General features: G+C 39.7%; 1 protein-coding gene across 2 annotated transcripts in view; it reads right to left on the reverse strand.

Moving 5' to 3' along the window:
* The window catches only part of LOC106519494 (oxysterol-binding protein-related protein 3), a 26,908-nt gene that overhangs the window by 2,748 nt on the left and 8,685 nt on the right, over positions 1–15,475 (reverse strand). For both annotated transcript variants that reach the window (XM_014011199.1, XM_014011200.1), the window contains exons 2-18: positions 14,586–14,765; positions 12,874–12,990; positions 12,135–12,188; positions 11,918–12,031; positions 11,686–11,838; positions 11,496–11,586; positions 11,231–11,334; positions 10,157–10,249; positions 9,885–10,044; positions 9,590–9,714; positions 9,376–9,507; positions 3,595–3,682; positions 2,912–3,147; positions 2,695–2,832; positions 1,215–1,278; positions 831–909; positions 579–723 (exon numbers count right to left, since the gene is read on the reverse strand). In XM_014011199.1, coding sequence (XP_013866653.1) covers positions 579–723; positions 831–909; positions 1,215–1,278; positions 2,695–2,832; positions 2,912–3,147; positions 3,595–3,682; positions 9,376–9,507; positions 9,590–9,714; positions 9,885–10,044; positions 10,157–10,249; positions 11,231–11,334; positions 11,496–11,586; positions 11,686–11,838; positions 11,918–12,031; positions 12,135–12,188; positions 12,874–12,990; positions 14,586–14,648 — 1,956 coding nt within the window. In that variant the 5' untranslated portion in view covers positions 14,649–14,765. The remainder of the gene's footprint in view (positions 1–578; positions 724–830; positions 910–1,214; positions 1,279–2,694; positions 2,833–2,911; positions 3,148–3,594; positions 3,683–9,375; positions 9,508–9,589; positions 9,715–9,884; positions 10,045–10,156; positions 10,250–11,230; positions 11,335–11,495; positions 11,587–11,685; positions 11,839–11,917; positions 12,032–12,134; positions 12,189–12,873; positions 12,991–14,585; positions 14,766–15,475) is intronic.

Below are 15,475 nucleotides of genomic sequence, written 5' to 3' on the forward strand. Positions count from 1 at the left end.
TCCCGTCACAAAGACAAGTAGCTTGCAAGGCCAAATGTGAGCAAACAAACTCTCAAAGCTAAAAGTGGACTGTTAGCTCAGCAGAATACATACTGTGAAGAACCCAGAGAGGGTTATTTGATTGTGCTTTCTGGAAAACAATAAATTTTTACATTTAGGCACTCCTGCAATAGTCACACTTTTTCTGTTACAAACTGACTCCGGCCCCCCACCAGAGAAGGGAAAAGTTATGTGGCCCTTACAGGAAAAAGTTTGGGGACCCCTGTAGTAAAATGTCATTTTTAGATTATTCATATTTCCACTAGATGGCACAATTTACCTTACATTTACATTTATTCTAGATGGCAAAAATGTGTTTTATAAATGTGCAAGATAAAAAAATGTTGAGAGATGACTGAAGYTAAAATTACATGCTGCATTCCACCTGATCACACCAATTAAAAACCCTAATGAGGTTCTTACAAAGGTAACATTCAGGACATCTCGTCGGTACAGAACAGAACCCCTCTGCAGCGTTAGAGACGGATTCCTCCAGATATCATTTTCAGTGGWACAAAACCCAGAACCTGTTCCCCCACCTTGACAAAGGTGACTTTACACTGGCACACATCGCTGTTCTTGTTTTTGATGGCCATCTCCCCGTAGTGTTCGATCCAGCGTTGGCCGCTGAGGATGTTATGGATGCAGGACGTGACCTTGTTCCATTCGTAGTGGTCCCCGAAACTGGAGGGGAACACCACACACACGCTGCTCTTACTTGGTCAAAACTCCACAGAGACATAGACACTCAGCAGACTCCCACACCCACACACAATAAGTAAAGGACCTACGCAGGTAGTGTGACATGTGTGGTTCCCATGGGAACGATTTCCATGGATTTTCCCCAGAATTTATTTTTCCATCGCACATCTGAAAGACAATAAATAAATAAATAAATCACAAAAGAAGAGTTAAGTGTTGTGACAATAGCCAGAAAATTATCCCAATTTAAACACACTTTAATGAACAGYTGTTCGTGCCGATGATTAAACAATCACTTATAATTGACATTCTGCTAATTAATCCAATCACACTGCGATCACAGGACTCAGTACCAGTTTTCACCTCAACTGTAACCCACAACATGCAGGAGGAACCCAGGAAAAAGAGGCGTGGCAGCACTGATGCAATCAAAAGCAGAGGACAGGAGATGTTTAACCCAAACATGTTCTCACCTTGGCTGAAGCTAAAGTTCTTTGAATCCGAGTGACATGCTGACACAGGTGGGTGATGACTCACCTGGGAATGGAAGAGAAGAAATGATCAAGTCTGTTTAGGCAATAATCTGTTGACACAAGTACCTTCGTGGAAAGTGRTTAATCTGGTTTGAAACTGTAGTGACGTTAGGATTATATTCAAGGGTCTAATTACTGTAAACAAGCTAAATTTGCTCGCTCGAAAAGGTCATCCAGCACCTATAACTTTAAATATCAATATTAATTTCAGCCCTAACTCGAGACAGGAAGGTGTTAGCAGCACAAAAATTTGAAATCAAAAAATTATATTTACATTAGGGATGCATGATATATCGGCAGTAATATCAGTATCGGCCGATATTGGTCATTTTTTAGAATATCGGTATCGGTCCGATATTTAAAACTGGGCTGATATTAATGTCCGATATTRATTTCCCACTTTATCTTTGTGTTTCTGTTTTGGGAGGGGAGATGGTTGGTTGAGCGGCATCTCTTTGATCATGATAGTGATGCTGTGTAGCCAGGAATAACTGAAGTAGGGAGCCATGTCAGAGGCCTGGTCAATTATTTACGATATCCAAATAAATACCCAAGTGTATTTGTGTGTATATGTATAAACACAATTTGTGCATTTGTGTAATATCGGTAAATATAAGGTAATATAAGGTTCAGGGTCGCCTTTCGCAAATACAACCGTCTGAAACATTAATTTGTACCTCTCTCTATTAATCTGATAAATGGCAGACGAGCAGGGACTAGACAGAGTGATAGGAGGTCCAGACGATGACCAAGAGTAGCAGGTAGAGAATGTATCGGGGATGTACTTCTGAGCTGATCTGACATTTGTGGTTTTATGTATTTTGTTTTTTATGTATTATTCATTGTTACTGTCCTTTTGGATGAGTTGTTTTTATTGCAATTATTGTTATGTTGTAGTGTTTGCCCCTGCTTTCAGGATAAATTTCTCCTACGGGAGACCAATAAATTATCTTATCTTATCTTATCTTATCTTATCTTATCTTATCTTATCTTATCTTATCTTATCTTATCTTATCTTATCTTATCTTATCTTATCTTATCTTATCTTAGATCAGTTATCGGCCATAATAGCAATCATTATATCAGATATCGATATCGGCTGAAATTTTCTCTAATTTCCATGCTCACAATAATTTTACTACTGCATTACTTCATCTTTTAACTAGCCCCACAAGTCGTCAGCCGACCAATTGCGGTTTTGTCAAACTCCGCCCACATCCAAGAACCTCCGCCTATATTCCAAACTCCGCCCCCACATCAAGAAACTCCCCCTATGTACTTTAGAGACCCCTACTTGAGTTGGAACAGCAAAAATATTGACTCAGGAGAGATTYGGAATAAAAATGTGCACATTTAACTGAACAATGTAACAAGAGAATGCACTCTACTCAGTCGGTTGTGTGATTAGTGTAACATCTACCTGTTCAGCTATAAATCTGAAGCCCTTATCAGGCCTGTCACACTCGTATGTCTCTCCCAGGACGGGGTTAAAGGGTTTGCTCCCCGCCCGATAATAGGTAGATGCATAGGCGGATATTGCAAACACTGCAACGTACACCTGTGGAAGTCAAGAGGATAGAATTAATATAGATTTTAGCAATGCACGTTTTTGATGCCGCGGTCATATTTCAGCTCACCATGCGCTGGTACGGGTCCTGCGTCTGGTTGGCGGTGTCCAGGAGGTCRCTGTACTCCAGCTCCTCGCACAGCCTCTGCAGGGTGTTGAGCGGCTCGTTGAGCTGCACGGGCATGGCCACCTTGGACAGGTCTTTGCCGATGTTGTTCCTGAGGATGTTCCACAGGCTCACGCTGCTGGGGGGACAGGGGCACGGCAGCGCGGCGCGCCGACGCGCGAGGGTCACCACGCTGCCGACTGCAGGAGGAGAAAAAGGCGCTTTTGTAAACAGAGATGGAGGATGTGCGAGAGCAGAGACGGATTGGGGATTACGTCTCGGACTTCCATCTGTTCTGCTCAGCGCCACATCGAGGCGGCGAAAATCTGAAACGAACATCATCTGCAGCGGTGACTGAATAATGTCTGCTCACAGACTGAATGATGAGACATCACACTGAGTTTGTAAACATGTCTGATGCTTGGGTTTAACATATTCTCCGAGTCCAAACATTCAGAATTTATTTGATAATGACACTTTCTTCAAAACACAACACAGAGGATGATTCACAGTCACACAAAGATCACAGATCAAATACTGAATACAAACGATTTCTTCACAGWTTTTTTTCCTTCCATCTGTTAAAGGGTTTTAATTATGATGCAACAGACACAAACAGATGCACATCTTGTAACTGTGGCTTGTACCAGAGTTGTGTCTAACGCTGCCTCCATCGAAGGTATCCATGGAGACGGTGTCGCTGACATCACTGATATACGAGTCATCRTCAGACACCTGCAGTCCAAAAATCAATGAGGAAATATAAGTGAGGTTCTGGGATACAGAGTTAGAGGACCACAACACATCGGGGACAACACCGAATCATTAGAGAAAGTGTTTTTTTGAGGAAGGATTGGCCATCTCATGTGAGCTCATCTGTTATAATAATAAGGGTGTAAAAAAATATATTGCAATATTCCATTTCCTGATACTAGATTCTCCAAATTCTCAAAAAAAAAATAAGGCTTAAAATGTAAACTTTCATGGCAGCGGTTCATCTTTGTGTTGTATTTTAGTCTCCGACCGCTGGGTGTCAAATGGATGGATGATGTAAGAGAAAATATGAAATACAAATGTAGTTTTTACTGTTCARTGTTATAAATGCATAAATATAAACTGAATGTAATCACATGTTATGCATATAGTGCATGATAAGCTTTTTAAAAATTCAAATCTTTTGAAGAAAAAAATAGCAATATATCTAATCCTGATATATGATATATGCATGGTTGTAATGTAACTAAGTACAAATACTTTGTTACTGTACTTAAGTAGACATTTTGGTTATCTGTACTTTACTTGAGTAATTATTTTTCAGCCTACTTTTTACTTCTACTCCTAAAATTTTTTAAAACGGTAAGAAGTAGAAAGTCGTTACTCCTATTTCATTTTGGCTTGCTGTTGTTAAAAAAATACTATCCTGATAAACGGTGCCTCCTGTGGTTGGATGAGAAGTATAAACATATACCATCCTGATACTGTATTTAGTTTGTATACAATTAATCAAAGCTGCACGCCTTTAAGAAAAAAATATTTTTGAAGAGGTCACCTTCCAAAAAATGTATTTTGGAAACTCTAAACAATCATTTTTACTCAATACTTTTACTTTTAATACCTTAAGTACATTTTATGTCAGAAATTTACTTTTGATACTTAAGTACAAAATAAATCAGATACTTTAAAACTTTTACTTAAGTAATATTCTTAGAGGATACTTGAACTTTTACCAAAGTAATTTTATGATAAGATACTTGTACTTTTACTCAAGTATCACTTTCAGGTACTTTATACAACACTCTTCTTTACAGCCCTATATAAAAACTGATGTCCTGCTTGCAGTGAAAGTGTAGCCATGGCTCCACTATAACCATGGCTTTCATATACAAGAATATTTTTCCCATTTTTAACTGAGTGCTACTACTGTATTCAACATATCAGACCATTTGGCTTGGTATATATATATATATATATATATATAGTCTGACTTTGGGTAGTCGTAGAGGGCGCGCGCGCACCCTCGCCAGCGGTGAAGGTGTTTATACTTGACGCTTATGTTGTTGTAGGTTTCTCCAAAAGGACATGTGGATGTACACTTCATAACTTGTGAAATGTTGTAAATAGGAGAGCAAAAGCGTGACGAACAAACAAGCTCTTTGAATCAAAAAGAAAAAAATAAGTAGGTCCTCAGGATGGGTTCTTCTTTATCGAAACGTTTCGTCTCTCCTCCAAGAGACTTCTTCAGTCTGAGGTAGAGCTGTGACGTTCGCKAACGATCCGAATCTTCTGAACGGCTCTTTACAACGAACAATAGGAGCTGAATCGCAGGCAGTAACGAGCCATTTGTAGTTTTATTTCGTTAATTCCTCATATAATCTTTATTTTTTCATATTTAAATTACTCCCACTTTGCCTTTTGCGGAAAAGAGTCGGAGTTGATGAGTACAGAAGCTCACGGTGAAAGGGGGAGGTGGGGTTCCGTTTGTCAAACAAATGGTTCCAACCATGTGATGGGATTACGTCATTACGTATGGCTAAGTGATTACGTATTTCCCTACATGATGATGTAATATGTTCAAAATGGAACGGCTCTTTTGAACTGCTCCCCAAGATCTGGATTCCTTCAAAGAGCCATTTGTCCCATCTCTAGTCTGATGAATTCAGGTGAACTCAGCCTTATGAGCCTGAGACATCACAGTCTAGGAACGTCAACCTGCCATTTTTACATCCTCTCGTGTRAACTTTATATATTTATCCACAGAGTTGATGTGATCAGTGAAATGTTGGACTTCCTGGGATATTTTAACCCAGGTGTCATCAACATACCTGAACCAATGGCTAGGTGGTGTCCCTGTAAAGGACATCAGAGCTCTCTTTTCCACCTCCTCCATGTACAGGTTTGCAACAATATGATGATGATGTTCTTGTCCTTGCTGAGGGTGGTGAGAGCATCTCTCTCTTCTCTACTGGTGTTAGAGCCACTAAGTAACCCTATTGTTAGGCGATGACCCTATTTTCCATGTGACTAACCTTTTTGTCTACCATGTGGAGGCAGTGCTTATAAGGCTGAGTTCTCCTGAAACTCCTCGGACTGAAGAAGTCTCTTGGAGGAGAGACAAAACGTTTCACTAAAGAAGAACCCATCCAGAGGACGTACTTCTTTTTGATTTTTTTCTACCTGGATTACTGAGATGCATCAGGACAAGCTCTTTGAATGGTGCGCAGCGCTCGCAGCCTTTGCGGAGTTTCTAAATTTCGGAGGTGCACAACCATGCGCCGGGACACCGTGCGGGGCCAACGCGCAGGGGCGGGGGACTATGGCGTTGCACTTGTGCCATCGACTTGGGTGCGCAGTAACACTGATTTGAGAGCAGATATCAATCTGAACAAATAACACACACGCTCACGCAGCTCCCTCCCTGCTTGCTCAACTCTCTTCCTGACTGTGCTCGACTCCCTCCCCCTCCTCTCAGCTTCCCCTCTGCTCATTCGCAGCTGTCTCTGCGCTTGCAACCCAAAAGTTAAATGTAAATGAACCACATCACCAGCCAATCACAGACAGGGTTTTTTCATCCAATCAAGGCACTTATTGCAAATCTACCAAACCAAGTGACGGAAATGACAAAATCTTAGATGCAGGCCCATTAAATTAGCAAAAGATAATAATAAGATATATTTTCTATATTTTGTAGCCCAAAATATTTAGTTAAGCATACAAATATGCTTACTGTCATTGCGTATTTTTAGGCAATGCATCTCTGTATTCCAGGTAGAAAAAAATACACAAGTTTAACTATATTATCTTTTGGCAAAAGATAATATACAGCGGGTAAAATAAGTATTGGACACGTCAACATTTTTCTCAGTAAATATATTACTAGAGGTGCTAAAGACAGGAAATTTTCACCAGATGTCGGTAACAACCCAAGTGATCCATACATACAAAGAAATCAAACCATAAAAGTCCAGAAATRAAGTTATTTATAATAATGTGGAATGGCACAGGGAAAAAGTATTGAACGCACTTACTGAAATTTATCTAATACTTTGTACAAAAGCCTTTGTTGGCAACGACAGCTTAAAGACGCCTCCTGTATGGAGAAACTAGTTGCATGCATTGCTCAGGTGTGATTTTGGCCCATTCTTCCACACAAACAGTCTTTCATGGACCTCTTCTATGAACTCTGATCTTTAGTTCTTTCCATAGATTTTCTGTTGGATTCAGGTCAGGTGATTGGCTGGGCCATTCCAGCAGCTTTAGTTTCTTTCTCTGAAACCAACTGAGAGTTTCCTTGRCTTTGTGTTTGGGCTCATTGTCTTGCTGAAATGTCCAGCCACGTTTCATCTTCATCATCCTGGTAGATGGAAGCAGATTTTTATCAAGAATGTCTCTGTACATTTTTCCACTCATCCTTTCTTCAATTATTTGAAGTTTGCCAGTACCATATGCTGAAAAACAGCCCCACACCATGATGTTCCCACCTCCAAACTTCACTGTTGGTATGGTGTTTTTGGGCTGATGTGCAGTGCCATTTGACCTCCAAACATGATGTGTATTCTGGCATCCAAACAGTTCAATGTTGGTCTCATCTGACCAGACTATATTCTCCCAGTATTTCACAGGCTTGTTTAAATGTTGTGCAGCAAACTTTAAAGGAGCTTCAACATGYTGTTTCTTCAGCAGTGGAGTCTTGCGTGGTGAGCGTGCATACAGGCCATGGTGGTTCAGCGCATTACTTATTGTTTTCTTTGAAACAAWCGTACCTGCTAATTCCAGGTCTTTCTGAAGCTCTCCACAAGTGGTCCTTGGCTCTTGGACAACTCTTCTGATAATTCTTTTCACTCCTCTGTCAGAAATCTTGTGAGGAGCACCTGGTCGTGGTTGGTTTATGGTGAAATGATGTTCTTTCCACTTCTGAATTATGGCCCCAACAGTGCTCACTGGAACCTTCAGAAGTTTAGACATTCTTCTGTAAACGATGCCATCATTATGCTTTGCAACAATAAGGTTGTGAAGGTCTTGAGAGAGCTCTTTACTTTTACCCATCATCAGATGGTTCTTGTGTGATACCTGGCCATCATTTGGGACTGAACCAGCTGATATTAAYTTGCACTGACAAGGGGCAGGCTTGCTTTCTAATTACTGAGAGAGTTCAGCTGGTGTCTTTGCTTTCCATGCCTTTTTACACCTCCCTTTCTTCATGTGTTTAATACTTTTTCCCTGTGCCATTCCACATTATTACAAATAACTTCATTTTTGGACATTTATGGTTTGATTTCTTTGTATGTATGGATCACTTGGGTTGTTACCAACATCTGGTGAAAATTTCATGTCATTAGCACCTCTAGTAATATATTTACTGAGAAAAATGGTGACGTGTTCAATACTTATTTTACCCGCTGTATTTAAATTTAAACTATATCTTTTGCCAAAATATGTTTAAATTTTGTAGCCCAACAATATTTAGCTAAGCTTAAAAATGTGGACATTTTCATTGTGTATTTTAGAAAATATTTTTTAAAATACATTAGGATTCATTACTTCTTGGTTTTGATATTGTTTGTAGACATTCAAATTCTGCTAAGCAATCTTGATACAACAGAATATCAGCAATGAAGAGAGATTAATAAATTCATTTGAATATCAACAAATAATATCCAAACCAACAGTAATTTATCTTAATGTAATTAAAAAATATTGCCTATAAGAGCCTAATAATAATAATAATAATTTAAAAAGTTAAATTAAACTTGTAATTTTTTTCTACCTGGATTACAGAGATGCATTGCCTAAAATATGCAATGACAGTAAGCATATTTGTATGCTTAACTAAATATTCTCGGCTACAAAATATATAAAATATATCTTATTATTATCTTTTGCTGATTTAATGGGCCTTGCATCTAAGATTTTGTCACTTCAGCATCTTCGTTTAGTAGATTTGCATTGAGTGCCTTGATTGGATGAAAAAGCCTGTCTGTGATTGGCCGGTGATGTGGTTCATTTACATATACATATAACTTTTGGGTTGTGAGCGCAGAGACAGCTGCGAGCGAGCAGAGGGGAAGCTGAGAGGAGGGAGTTGAGCACAGTCAGGAAGAGAGTTGAACAAGCAGGGAGGGAGCTGCRTGAGCGTGTGTGTTATTTGAACGCACACGGTTCAAATTAGTGTTTGTTCATATTGATATCTACCCTCAAATCAGAGTTACTGTGCGCTCAATCCGATGGCACAAGTGTAACGCCATAGGGGATGGCGCGATTGCGTCACTTTTGGCATGCGACCCCTCGCGCCGGGTGCGACGCGTCAACTATAAACCAGGCTATAGACAGAAGGATAAAGAATTCTGTGTTTGGGGGTCATTCGTTTGATTAACCGTGAGTTCTTTCATTCTGTTCTGAACATGAGAAAAACGTAGTGACAAAGGTCTGACCTCGTTCTCAGATGAAGACGAGGAGAGAAGGTACTCCTGGGCATCAAAAAACTCTGATATCGAGTCTGGAATAGAGGCTCTGCTCTCACTGGAGGCCTGGTGGACCAGGGACTGCGGGGGAGCTGAGCATTCCTGATTAAAAGATTTCAGTTTAGAGACATGAGTGAAATGACACGTGAAGCTGGACGGAATGGTGCAGAAGATGTTCACTCACTGAGGCAAAGCTCGTCTTCAAGCCCACGACCTGAGGTGGCTGGGGACCCTGCAGGTCGATGGCGAGCTTCAGTCTGTCTTTCTCTGCTGTCAGAGAACTATAAGCTGACTTCAGAGAAACATGGACTGCAGAGAAGCAAAACCAGTCATGAATAAGAAACAGAGCATGGGAGATACAGAGTTGTCATGGAAACTACGCTCCTATGTAGAAGAAAACAGAAAAAAGTGTCTTTTTTTCTTTCCTCTCTAAATGTACACATTTAACAAGTGTAGCAAACATAAAAGAATCAACTCACGCTTGTTGGCCAGTTGGCAGAAGTCCTGCTGTAGTGTGGACACCTCTGTTGGGGAATCTGGAGACTGAGGACAGGCTTCCTGAGCGCCTCCTTCTGTGGTGGACAGGTTGGGATTGGATGCATGAAGACGAGGGGACTGAATAGAGATACAGCTTGGAACCTGGTGATCAAAAAATAAGGCTTTATTTACTTTCTTCATTAATGTTTTTTTAATATATGTATATTTTACTTGTTAGAAAACAACAACAAAAAAAAAATAACTGGATGTTTACTTGAAGTGTTGTAGTTTTGGACTCTTTGCCACTGTGTTTGGATCTCCATCTCCTTGGCCTTTTCTCCTTTTTGGGGATGTCGAAAGTGGATCCCTGTGGAGCCAGAAAAAAGAGATCTGTAGTAACATAYGCACAGCTGTTCTGAGATATAATCAACATGTTTCAGAGAGGTGGTGTGTAACGCTGCAAAGATATGCAATATTTGCTGAACACCTAATGCAAATATTTTCATGGTAGTACACGCAGACCTGAGATTAACTTCTGTGTGTTTGATCCATCTCTAGGAACTGGTTTGAAAAAACGCAGACCAAAAATGCCTGTCACAATAACAACTTTTGCTGGACTAAGAATTAGAAATTATTGCAATGAACGATGATATTGTTTGGAGACCATTTTAAACTAATATAATAATACACAACCACCAACCCCCTCCAGAAATCCAATTTACGAAGCTTACAGAAGTTTATGAAATTTACGTACAAAAAAACAAAAGTTTTGAACTGACCTGGACCAGAGTTGGGAAATCAACACACAACAATTGCTTCCCACCTCCTCCATCCAAGCCAGCACAATTTATTCTTTATGTGTCTTCCTCTGGCTTCATAAACTAATTGCTGTCACCCTCACACTGCTCAAGAAATTTACAGAAGTTTACGAAATCTACGTAGAAAAAAAAGGTCCCTGAGGGCATCACCAGCTGAGAAAAGGCATAAAAACAACGAAGACGCTCCTTTAGCTAAATGCCTGTTCATGGGGATTTTATGCCTCAGAGGTTATGAGACATGCGCCTGGCAAATACCTGACACTCCTCCCTAAGGAGTAGAAAAGAGGAAGTCACAAAGAAAACAAACAAGCAGGCAAATGAAAATGATCAACCTCATTAAATTTGATCACTTATTATTTATCACAACAGGCCTATGCAGACTCATTACTTCTTAGTTGATGAGGTGTCTTTTTATGATGTGAACATTAATGAATAAACTGAACACCATCGCTTTAACAGACTGATGAAGGTTTTAATGTCATCCATCAGTCGGGGATTAAAGCAAACTTAATCCGTGCATCTCCGCTTACTTGTAGAGCAGTGATGGCCGGGGCCGAGTAGGTGCGGTGCACGACTTCCATGCTCTTCAGCAGCAGGTTGAGCTCCAGCAGATACGACTCGCATTCCGCCAGCTCTGAGTAAACAGGAGATTATTATTGGATAAGAGTGTGTGTGTGCATGCAGGGCACAGCGATAAGGGCTGAAACGGCACACKAAAGACAAGCTGCGACAAAGAGGTGCAGAACGGGTGAGAGTTTTCGTGTCAAGGCAGGGACGAGGAGGAAACAAAACAACCTTTGTAGCATTTGTTCATCTCCTCAGAAGAATGGAGCCAGGAGTTGACCTTCGCCTGGTGGACTGATGCCTGCTTAGTGAGCGTGGCTCTCTGTGATTAAAAAAAAAAGGAAAGAAAACAGATGAAAGGGAAATGAATCTCAGAAAATATATCTGTTTATCAACACTTTTTACTGTTCAGAACACTCACTTTTCGAAAAGAGTCATTAAGAGGAGTTGAGGACGCRGCGTTGGGGTGGAAGAGTTGCTTCTCGTGAGGATACATGGCGATCTCGTTTTGCCGAAACATTCGGTGGTGACGCATCTTTGACACCCACACTTCAAACAGATCCGGGGCCTTCACCTGGGTGACATAAGATCCAATACAAGACCGTGAATTAATGAACGCTAGAACTCTATTGAACTCAGATCTAAGCGTTTACCTTTAGGTGATAAATGTTGTCTTCTGTGTCCAGGTCAATACACATGGCTTTTTTCTTGATTGACATCACGGAAAGCCCGACATCAATGCAGCCATGGAGCTTTCCTTTTTGCAGCTGTGCCAAAACAAACAAACAAAAAAAAATTTGGTTTGGAGTGTCAGTTTGTGTGGTTGTGTAGAAAATGACAGACAGATGGCGCTGTTGGGGTTACACCTACATCAGTTGAACGCTTTGCATACTTCATGATGCCACGCTCCAAGATGAAGTACCTCTAAACGAGAAGAAAACAAAATCAATCAGTGTTTAATAAAACCGGTAAGAGGGTTTTTTGCGGTAACGTTGCATCATAAAGATCACTAATGACTATAATTAATTTATTTAGACGGCCAAAATGTAATTAGTTTTCAGCGGAATAAATGATCAGCGGTGAAGAAAATGTTCACACGCAGACATAACCACTGTGTGCGAGGACTTTTCAGTGTTTAGAATCAGATATGGCTCCCTGGGCCTCCTTATCAGCTGACAAGTGAACTATTAAGGCCGCAGTTCCTTCGTGTTGTAAAGCTAAAGTTTCCAGGTACGCATGAGCAGAGTTACAGGAAGAGGAGGGAGAGGAAGATGAGTCAAGCTCATAAAGTAGTCAGCTGAGGGCAAAGTTATGGAAACATGGAAAAATGGAGAAATGTCACAGTGAAGATGGGTAGAAATAGCCTGAGGTGTTAAAAGAGAGCAGGAGAGATATGTTGTTATTTAGGTTGGTCTTAAAGAGTCAAACATAATAATTGGATTATGTCAGAACAATACAAACGGAATTTACATTTTTTTTACCCAACTGGATGAATGACTTTCATTATAAAACAATAAAAACAAGTTTTGTATCAAACCACAACAAAGGTTTAGAGCTGTGAGACTGCCACAGGCATCATAGTGATGCTGCTGTCTGGTGAGGCGCTCACCTTATGCCAACCCTTCATGGGCCACTTCCTCCTCTTCAACAGGAAGCCCTCCTGGCTGTCAGGCTCCTGCATGCTGGCAGGAAACCCCCTGAGGCCCTCCACGATCTCCCAGCTATCCTGGGGGGAGACACGGGCGCAGCAGAGAATGAAAAAATGTGAATAAAATTTCTTTCATTCAAAAACCAGATTTATACACATGGACGCTCGTCTGTTTGGCAAGCTGCTGTTTCCGTCTGCTCCAGTCACTACTGTTTTTAAATCTGAAGGGGAAAGAACCTCAATGTGACTAATTATCGGCCAATCAAAACACTCCTGATTACATCTAAGGTTACAGAAAGCTGGATTTCAAAGGTATCGATCGGGCATCTAGATAAAGGCCACACCACTCAGCTTCGCATGTAGTTTTGGTTTCAGTTTGCTGCCATCACTCAACTCAGGCAGCATACTGGGGTTTTTTTTTTTTTGTTGTTGTTTTTTTGTTTTGTTTTGTTTTTAGAAAAAGTTAAACATTTACTTGGTAGTGGTAGTGTATGGAAGGCATTTGATATCATTATTCAAAACGACACATCATAGTTTATTAGACACTAACGGTTGCATCAAATCTTATTCTGACTCTAGGGGTCCAACAAGGCTCTATTCTTGGCCCAGTTCTTTTTATACTTTATATTAATGGTTTACCAGATATTAGCTCAAATGTTAATGTGCAAACCTAAACAATTAAGATCTTTTTTTATATTTAATGCTGCTACGATATATTTGCATTCAGTGATACTTTAATTAATTTTTTTATTTTACACCTAGTTGTCCACCAACAAATACAATCTTAAAACAATAAAAAAACTTCTTAAAAAATACGTATTTTTCTTATAATTGTTGTAACATTTTGAGAAGACTATTTATTTTATGATATTTTGTTCATTGTTATTATAGCTGTTGCATAAGTGAGATTTTGCATAGACTGCCTCCCCTCCTGAAAAAGATGTTAACATGTTCTCCACCACGACAGGTGACTGTGAAGTGACTTAAACTTGGAAAAACTGTGTTAAAATGCCAATAACGTATATATTAGAATATTTTACCACCCACTTTGAATAAGTTTACTACTTGGTACACTTTTAAGACTCAACAAACAATATTTAAAAGCACAACTATTTGAACCTGTGTACCTAAAATATCTTTGTAATATATTTTCATTTGCTGTAATGTTTTTTTTATTCCAACTAATCTGCTATTTTTAGCACACGTATGTTGTTATTCTAGGTTATTTATTTATTTATTTATTTATTTATTTATTTATTTATTTATTTATTATTGTTTTGATCTTATTCCCTTTTCTACTTTTTTACCATCAAATTGTCAGGGACTACAAACAAAAGTGAGCTTTCGTGGCTAAATCTGGCAGGTGAACCAGTCCTAAATTGCACTTTTTAATCAATAAACAATAAAACATTAACTAAAAATAAACTACCAAGTAAATATTGTGTGACAATATATGTTGCTTTAAAACAGTTTTAGAAGAACTTAAATGTTTGTTTAGCTTGTTAATATTTTTACAGTGACCAATTTCAAAGGTAAAACACAATGACTACAGTCTTAGGGATATCAAAGAATATTTCCATTAGGCAAATCATAGATCATCTGATATCAGCCTTAAAGGCAGTCAAATAGTCAACAGCATGTGCAGACTGAGCCTGCCGGCCACACACACACACCTGGTTGATGTCATGTTTGGAGGAGTTGCTGCTGTCACTGTGAGTGGGCGAAGGTGTTGTCATCTTATTGCGACTCCACCGCTTTCTGTCTGTCCGTTAGAAACCGCGGACACCGAGATCACAGCAAAGCTGCCAGGAGCATCACTCTCTGACCTTTGAAGGCCACGCCAGCAGTCAGCACTGTTAGAGAAAGGTTACAGCGAAGTGAGGTCGGAGCAGCACAAAGGTGACAGTCAAAAACAGAAATAAAGAAAGAACAGTGGCTGGACGAGGCTAAAACCAAAAGAATAATTTTGTCAGTGTGTCTGACTAGCCATAAAATCCCCAAAGCAGCTGAGTTATAAGGAAGATGGGGAGAAATATCCAGACTACACACATAAACATGAACTCTTTATAGAGAAYAAATGTGCATTTAGATGTGCACCAACTAATGTGCACATCTAAACGGTTTGTTGTTATAAATGAGATTTAATGCATGCATAAGTTCAAAGAAATGCTTCAAAGTCAGTATTTATGAGCTTGGCAGCTCGATAACAGAGCAACAATCAAAGGCTCACTATCTTTGATCGTTGCTGTTGTATGATGATAGAAGCTTCAAGAATCAAGAGTGTTTTTGTGACTCAGCAGAAGATTAAACAAAAACTGAAATAAGTAATAAATGACTCCAGTGGATGCTGTTCATTTTACTGTTGAACACATGACATGATAAAAACACCAAATACTCAGTATAGTTTACATGTACAATTTTCATTGTTTTAGTCCGTTTGAATGCAGTGAAGCCCAGATTTTGGCGGGGGTTACATTCTTAGCGTAGCTGCAAATTGTGTAAAAAGGCAAATATTGGATGCAGTCCAGAAAAGTCCTAAACTTAAACTTTATGTCGCCCACCC

This window comes from Austrofundulus limnaeus, unplaced genomic scaffold, assembly GCF_001266775.1.
Source record: "Austrofundulus limnaeus strain Quisiro unplaced genomic scaffold, Austrofundulus_limnaeus-1.0 Scaffold78, whole genome shotgun sequence".
Classification (NCBI taxonomy): domain Eukaryota; kingdom Metazoa; phylum Chordata; class Actinopteri; order Cyprinodontiformes; family Rivulidae; genus Austrofundulus; species Austrofundulus limnaeus.